The sequence below is a fragment of the Salmo salar genome, chromosome ssa01, assembly GCF_905237065.1.
Source record: "Salmo salar chromosome ssa01, Ssal_v3.1, whole genome shotgun sequence".
Lineage (NCBI taxonomy): Eukaryota > Metazoa > Chordata > Actinopteri > Salmoniformes > Salmonidae > Salmo > Salmo salar.
In genome coordinates this window covers 143,856,503-143,872,914 of record NC_059442.1, presented here as the reverse complement: position 1 = coordinate 143,872,914, position 16,412 = coordinate 143,856,503, and the positions used below count along the sequence as shown (strand labels likewise).

The window sequence follows — 16,412 nt, the reverse complement described above, 5'->3', positions numbered from 1 at the left end:
GTAGCGACTGGCCAATAAATACAATGCAAACTAGAAATAGACCGATATGAGTTTTCCAAGGGAGGTACACATTTTCTTGAGCCCAGACTGGCTTTTAGCGTGCACATCGATCAGCATCCATCTCTCATTCTCATATCCAATGTACTCTGCTGAGCAGTAAACACAGTACACACAAACAATATAGGCTATACCAAACTAAAAAGGCCTAGCACAAAACTAACCTTAATGGGTATGGTATTATTGCCAGGAGTTATAGGTTTCAACATAAGTCAATTGAAGAAAGAGCTGTTTTGAATCCTTCCCAGATTTTAGAAAGCATTATTTATCACCGGTCACATGGCACACCCTAATATATATTCATTATAGGGAAAGGTTTGTCAGATGGTCAGAGAGTATGTTATTCAGCAAATAAATGCTTCAAGCATTCCAATGACTCTCCCCATATATACGGTTCAGTTGGTTAACACGTAGGAATGTAGGTTTATGGAGTAATTCCTATTTCTAATATTGTTTGTATTGGTGGTGCTTTCAGCAATGTTTACTGCACCTATTGAGGCAGTGTTGCTGAACATTTGGTTAGGGAATTGATTCTTGGTTTGGAAATCACATTTTTTGAATTGTGGAATAACCTCCCTTGGGTCCCCGGTTCAATTCCTGAGCCTCTGTTAAGTTTGAAATTAAAAGTCACCTGTCTACATTTTCCTCCTGGGTATAAGAATGTGTGTGCAGTTTTGTTGTGTTAGGTTGAACTTTTCAAGGTGTTTTTCGTTTTTTTGTTCCCTTACATTTGATGAAGCAGGAATTGATCAATGGGAAATAGCTCGGAGTTACCCCATTCCGGGAACAAGACAATCAGAAAGAAAGAGTATCTCATCACTGGTGTTCCACAGGAACAGACTATAATGTCATGCCAGCTATCAAAACCATTCAAGCCATTATCAATAACAAGGTCATGTTGTTTGATGCCAGATGCCCAATAACATACTGCTCTGTGGGGGATGGATAGCACTGAAAACCAGCAATGTTGTTATGGAACTGCTGACATACTAGCTCACTACACAATCTATGTACGTACAATCCTGGTTGATTGTACTACTTCTACTTGGAACAGAACAGAAATCTGTCTCCTTCAAAATAAAAACTTATTCTGACGTGTTCCTCTAAAACTCATACATTTCACATAAAGTCAAAATGTTAGTCCAACTCAACAGGGAATTAAAACAAGACAGAAGATGGAAAAGATTGGCCCCCCTCAGGGATTAGAGCTGCCAGGGGAGGAGAGATTGTCTAATGTCTCCCTGTCTATGACTCCTGATTGGGTAGATGTGTGGGGATGTGCGGGGATGTGTGGTAAGTCTTTTAAGTAATGCTCTGTTAACTATGTTAATGTCTCCAGACCTCCTGTGATGCGTTCTCCCGCCTGGCGGGCTCTAATGTTGTTTGCCCACTGAGATGAGTGCATGGAGAGCAGCGTGGAGCTTCCGAGCTCCCAGTCCCATCCGGGGAAGACGTGTACCATATTCCCAATGCTCCCCCCTCCCTCCTCGACTCCCAGATGTCACACAGGAATCAACAAAGGCTCTATTTCATCTTACTGCCTGCATACATCTAACCCCACTCCATTCCCACATAAAGTGGGGTCTGACATTATTGACACCTTTGATAAAGATGAGCAGAAATTACTGTATAAAATAAATAATTAAAATACTGAGGCACTGTTTATACTAAGACAGTTGCTTTTAACAAGTAATATTTTTTCTCAAAAAGATAGGGGTCAATATGACAGTATTGACACCCCTGTTTTCAATACCTTCAATACCTCACCTTGCAAGAATAGCAGCATATTACATATTACAGCACTCAGACTTTTTCTAAAGTGTTGTATGAGTTGGAAACCACATTGGGAAGGATGTTCGACCATTCCTCAAAAGAGAATCCTTCCATATCCTTGATATTCTTTGTCTGCACTTATCAACTGCCCTCTTCAATTCAAATCACATTTTCAATGTGTTTCAAGTCTGTAGACTGAGATGGCCATTACAAAATGTTGATTTTGTGGCCAATTAGCCCTTTCTTTGTGGATTTTGATGTGTGCTTGCGGTTACTGTCTTACTGGAATATCCACTTGCGGCCAAGTTTCAACCTCCTGGTAGAGGCAACCATGTTTTGGGCTAAAATATCCTGGTACTGGGTAAAGTTCATGACCAGAGGAAGTAAAATAGCCCCATAACATCAAAGATCCACCGCCATATTTTACAGTAGGTATGGGATTCCTTTCTGCTCATGCATTCTAATTTCGACGCCAAACCCACCACTGGTGTGCATGGCCAAAGAGCTCTATTTGCATGTCATCCAACATTAGTAAACACCTGGAGTTTGGGTATTGGCACTTGGATTGGAACCGGTGCTTTGTTCAGATGTACCTCTGATCACATTCATGTGAAACAATGAAGACTTTTTTTTCCTCTGTGTTTATTCATTGGTGTTTCTAGTAAAGTGAATGACACAGTTTACACAAATAATGACACACAGCTATACACAAAGCCAATCCCATACTGTAGCTAGGCCCTTGGTCATGTAATTTTACCGTAGTACATATTACTGTAGTGAAGGCAGGGTTTTACATTTTTTTATTCTATGAATCTACTCATGATGTGTCCAAATAAACGGCACTCTGTGTTGCTGTTACTAACACTGAGCAGTAAACACGATGTCAGAAGACCCACATTATGAAATAGGTGATAACAGCCCTCTTCACTCTAACCAGGTCACTCAGATACAAACAGACATCCCTAAAAATCACTTGTAATAGGTGTGTGTGTGTGTGTGTGTGTGTGTGTGTGTGTGTGTGTGTGTGTGTGTGTGTGTGTGTGTGTGTGTGTGTGTGTGTGTGTGTGTGTGTGTGTGTGTGTGTGTGTGTGTGTGTGTGTGTGTGTGTGTGTGTGTGCGCGTGTGCTTGCGCATGCGTGTGTGTGTGTGTAATGATGCTGGCATTTGCAGCTGTCTCTTTGTCTCACTTTCCATTATTTCTCTGGACTCCCTCTCCTCCTCATTATCTCTACCTCCCCAACAGGTGACTGCTATATCTAAAAGGTCCATCACATTCAAATAAAAATCAATTGTCCTTTCAAATCTGATGTCATTTTCACGGTTTACAGTAATCAGCAGAGCGATAATACAAACAGCATCAGAAAAAACAGGCTGTGGAATCAGCATTGATTTGAAGAGGAGAAATCAGATTAATGTACTCAACCCTCCTCAAGATGACCTGTGTTTCCATGTTATGATTCTTATAGACTGCTCTATAGCATACTGTTCCTATATATGCTGGTTCAGTGAATACCCCAGCTTTGCCCACTACTGCACTCTTCCTGATGTTTTTACACACCATTCCTCCCTACTGCAGCTCTTTACACTGCTGCTCCTTAACCATGGAGTCCTATAACATATACCGCTTGTTTTACTCTACTGCTCAGCCAGGCTTATAGTGCCGACCTCTGGTCTTCTGCAGTGAAATGGTGTGTGTGTGTGTGTAGGATTCTAATCTCAGAAAGAGACCACCCAGACTCCAGAGCTCCTCTACCCCTCAAGGGAGAGCCGTCTGTGGGACTGAACTGGGCCACGACATCCCCTGAGGCTCCACACACCAGGAGGCAGACAACGTGCAGGACATAATCCATTCAGCCTTTTATGTTTAAGTTAACGGTCCAATTATGTTTTGTTCCTTGACCTCTCCCACCTGCACACATATGCAACACACACACACAAACAAACATGTACAACCACAAGAGTACACACTGAGAAGATCCCTAAGACACCACATTCTCTTTCCCCACACACAAATGCTGTGTACTCGCACACACACCTGCTTGCCAATGGCAGGCTTTGGCAAGCAGCCATGCTGAGTACATTACCAGACTTCCTCTCTCAGCCCAGCATCAGGTTTATAGAACATGACTGAGGTTCAAAACTGTGGTGGGACACACCTGCAACTATGCTAAAACTATATCTAGTTCTATTCACAATGCCCATAATCCAAACCAACCTGTCCTTGACCCATAGGCTAGAATATTACACATAGAGTTTAGTCACTACCATAACAAATTATTCTTCGCTCTATATCCCTGCCTTGAATATAGCAATTCCCATTTATTTTATCTAACATCTCACCATTCCTAGTGGTATTTCATATTACAATTTAGTCCTCCACTTTCCAGGAGAAAGAGCTAGAGATTCATGCCTAGATTCAACCCATGCCTATTCTTTGCCTTGTTCATGATGATGACTAACATTAAGATGATAAATTAGAAAAGGATGTCAAATCAAATCCAATTGTATTTTATTTTGAGAGATCATTCAGAGATCATTGAGAGAAAGTTAATATGATTGCTACTAAATAGCAATTTAAATAGTGTCTATTAAATAACAATTAAATTGTGGCTATACTGGATATGGTTGGATACTCATCACAGAACACATTGGAGATTATTCCCAGAAATAGCCTGATTTAAATATGATGTGAATAGTGTGTGCAGAAGGCATCGCATCTCAATGAAAGAAAATGATAGTGTATGACGCGCACTGGCTAAAATTGCAGTATAGCCTGTTATTCATATGAACAAAAGTGGGATTAGGAGAATTTCTCACCTCCGCAAAGAACGACCACCGCAAACCCCACTGTGCAAAGTAGAGTCATCTTTCCTTCCGGTGATTCAGAAACTTCCACACGTACAAAAAAGAGAAAAAAGGCGGGACGACTCTGGTCCCTAACGACGCTCCGGAGGGAAGGTGCCAGAACTTTGCGCACAACTTTTCTCTTGTCTATTTCAAAAATTAACAGGATACACTTTTTCCATTAATTACACAATTGATGTATCTCCTCAGTACAAGCGCTGAAAGCTCACGAAAGTCCGACAGTCAACAGCCATCCCTGGCACGACAGGTACCCAAACAGTGCGAAATGTCTTGGTGCTGAGGAGGGAACTGAGCAACTCCAGGGAAATAACGGTCCGTGCCAGTATCCAACCCTTATGCAATAAACTAAAATGTATCCTTCATTTATCTGTTTATTTAATAAATTTAAGATTTTAATGGCCGGTTTAGAGAGTTACCGAGTGTAAGTTGTATTGACCGTTGTTCACATTTGTGTCCGTTGCGCAGACTATGATTCCTACATCACCAGTTGAACCTCTTGACGCAGGTCTTTGACATAACACGAGAAACCGTGCGCCCAGATTTTTTTCCGGAGGGTGCATCAGTGGTCTCCACATCAGACCCTAGCGCGCTGGCCACCTTTATTGTAAAAACAACTCATGAAAACTATCTTCAATTTAGAATTACTCAAATATCATTCTCATTTTATAACAATTTCCTCAATAGACCTAGATGTCTGCTAGATATCACATGGTCCATGTTTCTTTTGCGAGTGTTAGACTACTGTCTATAGAATACGGCGAGGGTCCCAAACAATGCATATCATTTTTCCAAAATAATTATTTCCTCCACGTTTTCATCAGATGTTCAGCAGAAAAATGCTCTTGTCACTGTATAGTCTAAGATGTTTTATCCGGCTACTGTGTCCAGCTACATTCTGGTAGAGTAATTCATTTATTTCGCTCTCTGAGATTAATCAATATGAAGGTTGGGCTATCATAAGATTCCATCATTCTTTTAATAGTTCTACTTTTTGTGTGTAAAATAATTGAAGAAATAGTTTAATTAATATCGTGCTCCCTCTCACCACTCTGCAGCAATGGCAGTGAGTGAGTCATGATTAGCGCGCGCAGAGAAACCGAATGGGATGGATTGCTCTTAGTAGGAGGCATCACGTGCTGGCAAATTGCACCGACACCTACCATATGTAGGCTAATTCCCAACATCCTTGAAATGATTGCGTTCATATGAATTAGTAGGCTGTAAAATGTTATAGGGTTATGATGATAAGCTTCCAGCAGAAACACCTGCCTGTCATTTACTAAGGTCCTGTAATAGGAAAAGCATGTGTTTGACACTCAGAATGATCATTTTGCAATGGTTCCCTTCACCTCACCTCTCTGGTCATTTTGAATAATTATAAATCGTCATGACAACCCTCTATTTTTCCTCCTACATTATTTAGTGGCTCTTCTCTCATCAATTCAATTCAGAGCAGCTATGACATGCATACACAACAGAAGTCCTTGTACAGTTGCATACAACCTGTTGGGTTGGTCTCACAGTTTACAGTATGGGACCTTCATAAGAATCAACAGTGCCCCCCTATAGGATATATCATTGTACAGGCACTGACATCAACCACTGGGAGCTGTCTTTTCACTTAGATCAGTAACAGAAGTCTTCTTTTTGTTTCTTGTAATAGAGCTTATGTGGAAACAGTGGCGTTATATGATTAAAGAGCATAGTTGAATCATGACTGCTAAAGAGACTGGAATGAAAGAGTAAAACAAACTAGCACATATTGTATTACAATTAAAATCCATACAAGAGAAAATAAAGATTGTCTGGTCAATTTGATGAACAAACCCCATGACAATTCCAACCAGTGGTTTAGCAAAGGGCCAACATCACATAGTATATCTCTCAGTAGGCTAACTGGAGTGTAAGTGGTTTTACTAAGCATGAGTGTCTCTCTGTGACCCTGGAAGAGGGGCTCTAGCCATGATCACACACTCCCCATGTTCCAAAGCCACGGTGAATGATGCATAATGGAAAGCCTAACTGTTGACACAAAGGGAAGGAAGGCAGAAGAGCAGCAATTCACAGCTGAAGCCTCTCCAGTCTCAAAGCTAACTGGCATATTACTGACCGTCACAGGAGGAATGACGTGTGTGAATTTGAGGAGGGAAGTTTTATTTGCTTTCCTCTGCTCTCCCTCCCTCTCATCCCTTCCATCTGCCCAGGGGCATTTACGTAAGTAGACTTGAGATGGTGGGAGAAAAAAAAACAGGGTTTTCATTCATTGTTTGCACGAACAACTGAGTGGTTACCTTCCATTGTTTGGTGTCCTCTGTCATAGCGCTTTGAGAGATGCACGTTGTCCATAACTGTAGTGGTCACCTCACATCAAGAGAACTCTTGATCTGAAGAACATAAATGGTTTTGTAGTGGAAAATGGTTGTTGACTGTGAAATCACATCCCAAAATAGGATGAAGAGAACAAATCCACAAACACAACTCCCCAGCATTAGTCCTAATCCTCATCATGTCTTATTTGACATAGTGCTCCTCAGTACATGCTTCCCAGATGTCTCTTTGCAGGCAAGATAACTGACTGAATAAAGAGGACAGACATCTTGATTCTGTTGGCTGAGTTTAATTGTCTGTCTGACTAAGAGGATTGACTGACTCACTGCAGCGTCAGAGTGGCTCTTTGAGTATCTGGGACCTGGGGAGCAAGTACATCCCCACCTACTGAGAACACTTGGTTGTGTTTAGTAGCCCTGCTACCCGCTGGTTCACAGAGTCAGTGTTCAAGCACAGAGACAAAATCACTAAATAATTGATGAACTGCATAAGACGGGTGCTGCTGCATTGATCTGACTCCATGTGAGACTGTTAGCCCATCTGTATCAATTAGTGGATGGATGGAGGTAATGAAGGGTATGCAGGAACTCAACAACGATGCCCATGTCTTTGGATGACTGGACAGGAAGACATTTGATGAGAAAACTTCAGGGCATGAGGTCCTCATGTCATCTTCTAACTCTACGCTCAACGTGACCAGACCAGGTATTGACCAGGTACGTGGGTTGTCTGCACACACCAAGTTGGCCCATTGAGCTAAAGCCTAGGTATTACCTTAGGGAGCTAACACGGTTCTCAGTGGTGAGAAAAGTACCCAATTGTCATACTTGAGTAAAAGTAAAGATACCTTAATAGAAAATGACTCAGGTAAAAGGGATGTTCTCTTGATAAGTGTGTGAATTGAACCCTTTTCCTGTCCTGCTCAGCATTCAAAATGTAACGAGTACTTTTGGGGTTCAGAAAAAATGTATGGAGTTAACATTTTATTATTTTCATTAGGAATGTAATGGAGTAAAAGTACAAGTTGTCAAAAATAGAAATAGTAAAGTACAAATACCCCCAAAAACTACTTAAATAGTATTTTAAAGTATTTGTACTTAAGTACTTACACCACTGACAAATCTTTACATGTAAGGCAAGGTTACTCATCTTGTAAGCATAGTCAAAAAATATTAAATACACAGAGAGAGGCAGAGAAAGAGAGAGAGAGAGAGAGAGAGAGAGAGAGAGAGAGAGAGAGAGAGAGAGAGCAAGGGAAAAACACAATAATTCCCTTAGAGGCCAATGCACTCTGCTGCCTGCGTGTCTGTACTCTGGCCTCTGTCTGCAATGTCAGGTCCAGTAATTAACATTTATCAGTCTCTGAGTAAGACCTTTCCCCGCGAGGGGAGAGTGATGTCTTACCTGCACTGCTCTTTTCCTTCCACCGCTCTATGTTCTCACACTATAGTCATTATAATGGCAGGCAGTCAGAGGGCGAGCTTAGATCAAGACTAAACTGCCACCTGCAGTCATTATCTACTGTAAGACAGGTAATTCTGACTATATGGTGTAAACATCACATCCATTACATCTAATGTGTGGGTGTAAACAAGGTAAAAACAAGGTAAAAAATGTAAATAATACAAATAAAAAGTAGGACCGGGCGAGATCCACCTCATCAATGTGATTTTATTCCTGCATCTGGGTCTGGAAAACGCTGAGTGGTAAGACCCTGCTGGCAATGGGTAAATATGTTTAATTTAAGTTGACGGACATCTTATTACGTCATTGATGTAAAACCTTGAGACTCCCATACAGCCTCCCATTGAAGGGCATTAGGCTTTGGCAGAGGGATGCAGGGATCATAAGCACATTGATAAGCTACCCGTAGAGTGGCCAACTAATGTGGGTTAAAGAGCAGTACTGATAGATAGATAATTCACAAGGACACATTATGCCATCAGAGGCTGAAAGAACCAAAGCTGATATTACTGACATGGTAGTATTCCTGCATTAAGAATATAAATCACTTCATTTTGTTCATGCCAAAAGCTCTTTACCGGGAGGTAAAAAGGAACAGTATGCCAGGATGGTCAGACAGCTTTTTGAACAGGTAGATTATGTCTGAATTAGAGGCACAATCTAAGACTAGAGACAACGCAAACGTTCATTAGTTTGAGCCATATCAACATTTATACCCAAAGACTCACCTTAACCCAGACACAGAATAATCATGCAAATGATCATCAGTGTGGAATCAGGAAGGACAGTAATAATGTCCATTTATTGTTTTGCCCATTTTACCATCATCCCAGGGTATCAGGTTTCAGGTATGACCCAGATGCAGACAGTGTTGAAGAAACAAAAAGTTTATTTCTAGTACAGGGGCAGGCAAACGACAGGTCAAAGGCAGGCAGAGGTCAGTTATCCAGAGAGGGTGCAAAAGGTCCAGAATGGCAGGCAGTCTCAGGGTCAGGGCAGAAAGAGGTCATCATCCAGTGAGGGCAAGGTATAGAACGGCAGGCAGGTTCAGGGTCAGGGCAGGCAGAAAGGTCAAAACTGGGAAGGACTAGAAAACAGGAGCAAGAGCAGACAGGAGCAGGTGAACAAAAGCTGGTAGGTTTCACGAAACAAAACAAACTGGCAACAAACAGACAGAGAACACAGGTAAAAATACAAGGGATAATGGGGAAGATGGCGACACCTGGAGGGGGTGGAGACAAGATCAATAACAGGTGAGACAGATCAGGGTGTGACAGACCCCGCCCCCTCCTCTAAGGGCGCATACCTGGTTGACTGGGGTGCGGCGTTGAAATCCGCAATGAGGCCTGGGTTCAGGATGTCCCTAACGGGGACCCAGAACCTCCCCTCCGAGCCATAACCATCCCAGTCAACCAGGTACTGGAACCCCTGCCCCGAGACGCAGATCCGGGTGGACAGCCATACCTTCTGCCTGAGACGGTACCAGGAGCCGGATCCCGGTGGAAATCCACTTGTCGTCTATACCTGGAGGTGGTCTTGAGGAGGGCCGACCGGGCTCTCCTCCATGTACGACAACAGCGGCGAATAAACACCCATCACATTATGAAGTAATATATTTCATAATGTGATGGGAACATGGAATTTTAAAACCTTAGGGCCTTGGTGAGGTGATGGGGTCGAGAAGGGAGAGACAGATGTTGTCTTTATAATTTAGACCTCATCTTCTTGCTCAGGGAAGAGCGGGGCTGATACCCCAGGGAACACTCAAAGGGTGAGAGGCCCGTGGCAGAGCAGGGAAGGGCGTTGCGGGCGCATCTCGACACACACAAGCTGCTGGCTCCAGGGTGGGGTTGGCGGAGATCATGCAGTGCAGAGTAGTCTCCAGGTCTTGGTTGGCTCACTCCGACTGGCTGTTGTACTGGGGTGGAACCCGGAGGACAGGCAGTCCGACCCGTGACAAAGTCCAGGGAGATGTGAGACCAGGGATGGTGGAGGTACAGGCAGAGGTTGGAGGAGACCAGCTGGAGCTTGCTGAGGAGTCTTGTTCTGTGCACAGATCGGCAAGCGACAACGAATGCGGAGACATCAGGAGCCATGGTAGGCCACCAAAAGCGTTTGTCGCACAAAAGCCAGGGTCCGATGGGAGCCCATGTGGGAGGCAAGACTGGAGGAGTGGGCCCACTCCATGACCGAGGAGCAGAGCGCGTCAGGACCGAGGAGGCAGACTCCCCCAGGGTTCGGCTGGGAACACTGCACCTCACGAACATGCTTCCCTATACCCCAGCTAAATGTGCTGTCGCCAAGCACGAGGTGAGTTGGATGGTCTCAGGTTCCGGGGTAGTAACCATGGGGCTATAGCTGCGTGAGAGCGCATCCGGCTTGACATTCTTGGATCGAGAAGCTCACGATTCCCTACATCGTAGTTCCTCTCCATGGTGTTGAGGCAGTGGGAGAATAAAGCACAGGGATGCAACTTGAGGTCCAGGGCAGACCGCTGGGACAGGACAGCCCCCCACTCCGACATCCAAAGCATACGCCTCCACCACGACCTGGCGGGACGAGTCATGATGAACCAAGATGGGAGTTCTGCTGAAGTGGTGGTTGAGATCTCGGATCGCCCGGTCAGCAGCTGAGGACCACGTGAACAGAACCTTTGGAGAGGTGAGTGCAGACAGGGGGGGGAAGCCAGGGTGCTGTAGCCTCGGATAAAGCAGCGATAAAAGTTGGCAAACCCCAGGAAACATTGCAGTTGTATTCTGGACATAGGCTTCCGGTATCCATATTTACACTCCTGCAGCGATGATAACCAGAAAGGGAGATGGTGGAGCAATGGAATTCGCACTTCTCTGCTTTTACAAAAGCTGGTTCTCCAGGAGGCGTTGGAGAACCTAGTCGGGCGTGGAGCACGTGTTCTTGGGTGGAGCGGGAGAAAACGAGGATGTCATCGAGGTAGACGAAGGCGAACTGGTTCAACATGTGGCAGAGAACATCATTAACTCAGAGCCTGGAACACCCTCAGGGTCATAGGATAAGACCAAATGGCATGACCAGATACTAGTGACCGCTGGTCGTGTTGAAGGCAGTCTTCCACTCGTCCCTCTTCCCGTATCCACACCAGGTGGTAGGCATTCCATCGATCCAGCTTGGAGAACATGGTGGCCCCCTGGGGCTCGAAGGGTCAAGGAGATGAGAGGTAGCGGTAGCGGTTCTTCACCATGATGTCGTTGAGACCCCGGTGGTCGATGGCACGGCGCAGGGTTTTGTCCTTCTTCTCCACAAGGAAGAACCCTGCGCCGGCGGGGAAGGCAGAAGGACAGATTACCCTGCAGTCCTCAATGTAGGTCTCCATAGCCTTGGTCTCCGGACCGGACAGAGAGTACAGTCATTCCCGGGTGGAGTGATGCCTGGCAGAAGGGAGAAGGTCAATCCCGCAGTCATAGTCTGCTCACTTGTGTTGCTGGACACACATGTAGAGGACTAACCTAATTGAGTCCAGCAGGACTGTAAGCATAGGAATATGTTTATTTTATTTGCCGCCATGTAAAAATAACTAACCCTAGTGGCATAAGATAATCAATATGGTGCCCCTGCATCCAGAGTTTAATGTGTCTGACCTGTAGGGCCTCTGGCTTTGTCTCTCAAAATGAGAGAAAGTGGGTCCATTAGCTAACACTTATAAAGGTGTGTTTTAGTGGAGAGAAAATACTAATCACCACTGTCATTTTAAGCCTCAATATTAACATTGATGAATCATGTGGCCAGACTTGTTCCCTACAGGCTGAGACGTTGCCAGACAGTTTCAATTAAAAATGGCCGATGAATCATTGTCATGAAGTCAATCTCTGAGTCATTAAAGGAAGCCCTGCCATTACTACTTTTATGACATAAAGGATCACCAGCCATTCATCTGAGAGTCATTATCATGCCCATCACATCACACACACAGTTACCAAGCCTCTCCAATTGTGAGGGGTGGACAGCTACCTGTCATATGAATTGATAACCCCCACAAATGCCATAACTGTCAGTCCATTTAATACCCCTGACACATTTGAAAATGTTTCCTTTTAGGCTGGATTGGCTATAACAACCACAGCCCATGACTCCCATTTTTCTTCTTGTAAAACTGCAAAGAGGTGCTGGGAATGCCAATGGTTCAGAGGATATCCGGAAGGTCACCTAGCTGAACCTGCATGACATGACACGTCCTGTGCTCTCTCCCAGCGTGGATAGAAGGTTGAGAGTAAAACCAGTCTATCAATGCCAAATAATACAGTCAGTCCAACACTAGCTGACTAAGAATTGTTTCATTATGTAGTGTACTATCTGTAGCTATATACCATATCAAGCTGCTATTTTTAAAGTGTTTAAATCCCTAGTGAAGCATGGTGGTGGCAGCATCATGCTGTGGGGATATTTATCAGCGGCAGGGACTGGGAGACTAGTATGGATCAAGGGAAAGATGAGCAAAGTACAGAGAGATCCTTGAAGAAAACCTGCTCCAGAGCTCTCAGGACCTCAGACTGGGGTGAAGGTTCACCTTCCAACAGGACAATGACCCTAAGCACACAGCCAGGACAAAGCAGGAATGGCTTTGGAACAAGTCTCTGAATGTACTTGAGTAGCCCAGCCAGAGCCCGGACTTGAAACCGATTGAACATCTCTGGAGAGATTTAAAATGAGCTGTAGCAGCAACGATCCCCATCCAACCTGACAGAGCTTGAGAGGATCTGCAGAGAAGAATGGGAGAAACTCCCCAAATAAAGGTGTGCCAAGCTTGTAGCGTCATACCCAAGAAGACTCGAGGCTGTAATCGCTGCCAAAGGTGCTTCAATAAAGTACTGAGTAAGGGTCTGAATACTTATGTAAATGTAATATTTCCATTTTTTTATGTTTTACATTTGCTAACACACTTGCTTTGTCATTATTAGTATGTGTGTAGATTGATGAGGGAAAAAACTATTTAATTAATTTAAAATAAGGCTGTAACGTAACAAAATGTGGAAAAGGTCAAGGGGTCTGAATACTTTTACGAATGCACTGTATCAATGAATTGGAGAGGTGGGCACTAGAACAGTATGCAGCACCTAGCATTACTGGATGCAGAAATCAAATGTCTAATGTTTGCAGATGATCTGGTGCTTCTGTCCACAACCATGGAGTTTACATACACTTAAGTTGGAGTCATTAAAACCGTTTTTGTCACGTCCTGACCATAGTAAGAGGTTATTTTCATGGTAGAGTAGGTCAGGGCGTGACAGGGGTGTTTTGTGTTTTTCTATGTTTTCTATTTTTATGTTTTAGTTCTAGTTTTTCTATTTCTATGTTGTTGTTTTTGGGTTGATCTCCAATTGGAGGCAGCTGGTCCTCGTGCCTCTGATTGGAGATCATATTTAAGTAGGGGTTTTTGTTCCTGGGTTTTGTGGGTGATTATCTTTTGAGTAGTGTCTGTTTCTCTCTGCGTCACGGTTTGTTGTTTTTGTAAATTCAGTTATTTTGTGTATTGTAAAGTTTCACGGATTTAATAAAATGTGGAACTACAACCACGCTGCACTTTGGTCCGATCCTTTCGACAGCCGTGATAGTTTTTCAACCACTCCACAAATTTCTTGTTAACAAAATATAGTTTTGGCAAGTCGGTTAGGACATCTACTTTGTGCATGACACAAGTAATTCTTTCCAACAATTGTTTACAGACAGATTATTTCACTTATAATTCACTATATCACAATTCCAGTGGTTCGGCAGATTACATACACAAAGCTGACTGTGCTTTTAAACAGCTTGGAAAATTCCAGAAAATTATGTCATGGCTTTAGAAGCTTTTGATAGGCTAATTTACATTATTTGAGTCAATTGGTGGTGTACCTGTGGATGTATTTCAAGGCCTACCTTCAAACTCAGTGCCTATTTGCTGGACATCATGGGAAAATCAAACGAAGTCAGTCTGGTTCAAAGCGTTTCCGCACATTCCGCCACAAAGCCCTGACCTGTTACAGAGAGATTAACCTAGAGAAGAGACCTCTCAACCAGTGGGTTCCAGGACACCAGCACAATTAGACCCAATCAAATTATGAGAAAGCAAAAAGATAAACTATGACACAATGGAAAGAATCAACCAAATAAAACGGAGCAAATTGGAATGCTATCTGGACTAAACCGAGTACACAGTGGCAGAATACTTGATTGGCCACTGTGACTGACCCAGGTATTTCCACAGATCACACAGACCCACAAAGAATTTGAAAACAAATCAAACATTGATAAACTCCCATATCTCTTAGCTAAAATAATGTGCAATCTTAGCAGCAAGATGTGTGGCCTGTAGCCATGAGAAATGGGCAACCAGTGGAGCACAAACAACATTGTAAATATGTATCCTACCCCACTATTCATACTATAACTATTTGACATTTCTAAAACACTGTAGATAGCTGATAGTAACACTTGAAATGTGTATATTTTTAATTATGTTAATTTCTAAAGGTGTTTATTGATATCGTTTTTGTTTCTTCTCACTTTTGTTTCATTTCACTTGCTTTGCCATGTAAACATATGTTTCCCATGACAATAAAGCCCTTTTGAATTGAGAGAGGGAGAGAGAAACGAGAGCGAGAGAGATAGAGAGAAAACTGGATGTATTGTTCATCATACTTAAGAGAGTAACAACTTCTCCTACAGAGCTGAGAAGTGTTTTGATATACAGTGCCTTCAGAAAGTATTCATACCCCTTGATTTATTCCATATTTTGTTGTTACAGCCGGAATTAAAAATGGATTAAATACATTTTTTTTCAAACCCATCTAGACACAATACTCCATATTAAAAATGAAAACATGTTTAGAAATGTTTGCTAATTTATTGAAAATCATAATGAAATACAGAAATATCTCATAAGTATTCACACTCCTGAGTCAATACATGTTAAATTACCTTTGGCAGTGATTACAGCTGTGAGTCTTTCTGGTAAGTCTCTAAGAACTTTGCACACCTGGATTGTAGGATATTTGCCCATTATTATTTTCTAAATTCTTCAAGCTCTGTCAAATTGTTTATTGATCATTGCTAGACAACCATTTTCAAGTCTTGTCATAGATTTTAAAGCAGATTTAAGTCAAAACTGTAACTCAGCCACTTGCGCTTTAGATTATTGTCCTGCTGAAAGGTGAATTCATCTCCCAGTGTCTGGTGGAAAGCAGACTGGACCAGGTTTTCCCATAGGATTCTGCCTGTGCTTAGCTCCATTCCGTTTCTTTATTACCCTGAAAAATTCCCCAGTCCTTGGTGATTACAAGCATACCCATAACATGATGCAGCCACCACAATGCTTGAAAATATGGAGATGTTTTGTAATGTGTTATATTTGCCCCAAATATGACACTTTGGATTCAGGACAAAAGTTTATTACTTTGCCACATTTTTTTGCAGTATTACTTTAGTTTGCTGGAAACAGGATGCATGTTTTGGAATATTTGTATTCACCTAATATGAAAAGAAACAAACTCTCACATAATACAAACTTGTCAGCCATGTCGGTTTGCTCCGTTTTGGTTTGATCTCACCTCACCCCAATGGAGATATTAAACCAATTATGGTCATTCCAGAGGCCCATAACACTATGTATTCAGGATGTTGAAGAAAACTCTTTCATGGAATCAGGCAGAACTCATTTATCAGCAATAAGAGGTTTATTCAAGCAATTGCAAGGAAGATCACTCTCTCAAGATGGACCCGGAGAGGATATTGTCAATTTACAAACGACATAGTCTTAATATACCTTATCTACCTACACAAAGAGCTATACCACCTTCTAGGGAGGTAAAAGGCTTAGACAAGAGATGGGGTAATTGGCTCCACTTCTTTAGAAAAATAGCACAAATGAGAACACGTTCTAACCAGTCCTCACAGCCTATTAATGTCCAAGA

The 16,412-nt window shown here is 42.8% G+C and overlaps 1 protein-coding gene across 1 annotated transcript in view; it reads right to left on the bottom strand.

Moving 5' to 3' along the window:
- Positions 1–5,545, bottom strand: part of LOC123728730 (transmembrane protein 132C-like) — a 43,631-nt gene extending 38,086 nt beyond the window's left edge. Inside the window, exon 1 of the mRNA XM_045701342.1 lies at positions 4,648–5,545. Within this exon, the coding sequence (XP_045557298.1) occupies positions 4,648–4,696 (49 nt within the window). The 5' untranslated portion in view covers positions 4,697–5,545. The remainder of the gene's footprint in view (positions 1–4,647) is intronic.
- Positions 5,546–16,412: the final 10,867 nt, after the last annotated feature.